Below are 658 nucleotides of genomic sequence, written 5' to 3'. Positions count from 1 at the left end.
CTGTCTGTCTGTCTGTCTGTCTGTAAACTGTCTTGTCAGATCTAATCCACAGTTCTATAAAGTGTGTATCAGCAGATGATCAGTATCAGGACTCTAATCAGGATCAGCTAAAACCACATCAAACCACACGTCTGTGTCTTTCAGGGTGAGACTCCCAAACAGCACGCTGAGAGAGCCAGAGACCAGGACCTGGCTGAGTACCTGGAGAACCGCCAGCATTACCAGATGATCCAGAGAGAAGACCACGAGACGGCAGTCTGACCTCCGACCTGTCTGACCTCTGACCTGTCTGTCCTTAGCTCTTTCATGTATCTACTCCCAGCTCAGTGTGTATATCAGGGTCAAAGGTCGTGTTTTAACTCCTCAGACTGAATGTAGTCCACTACTCCTTCCTGTCTGTTCAAGACAGGAGGCTGGTAGACTGATGACATCATGATTATCAGTTATTGTTTTGATCAAACTGCTTTAACTGACCAGAGATCAGTGTTTGTTCTGTCGTCTGGTCCAAACTGAAGGAAACCTCTGGACACTAAAGTCAATTCAAACTAGACCACAAAGACTCGTTTCTGAATGTGTCTCAATGAGCTGAACGTTAGCGCTCTGAACATTAGCACACTGAACGTTAGCAGTCTGAATGTTAGCAGTCTGAACGTTAGCA

General features: G+C 45.9%; 1 protein-coding gene across 1 annotated transcript in view; it reads left to right on the top strand.

Annotated features, from left to right (window-relative positions):
* LOC111649346 (diacylglycerol kinase iota-like) overlaps positions 1–652 on the top strand; it is a gene marked incomplete at its 5' end in the record, with an annotated part of 11,921 nt that extends 11,269 nt beyond the window's left edge. The window contains one exon of the mRNA XM_023399117.2: positions 145–652. Coding sequence (XP_023254885.1) covers positions 145–261 — 117 coding nt within the window. The remainder of the gene's footprint in view (positions 1–144) is intronic.
* Between the last annotated feature and the right edge of the window lie 6 nt (positions 653–658).

This window comes from Seriola lalandi, unplaced genomic scaffold (genome assembly GCF_002814215.2).
Source record: "Seriola lalandi dorsalis isolate HSWRI2012SDOR001 ecotype SW California unplaced genomic scaffold, Sedor1 jcf7180002050485, whole genome shotgun sequence".
Classification (NCBI taxonomy): Eukaryota; Metazoa; Chordata; class Actinopteri; order Carangiformes; family Carangidae; genus Seriola; species Seriola lalandi.
Note: the sequence above shows the minus strand (reverse complement) of the source record. Positions and strands in the feature narration are given on the sequence as shown.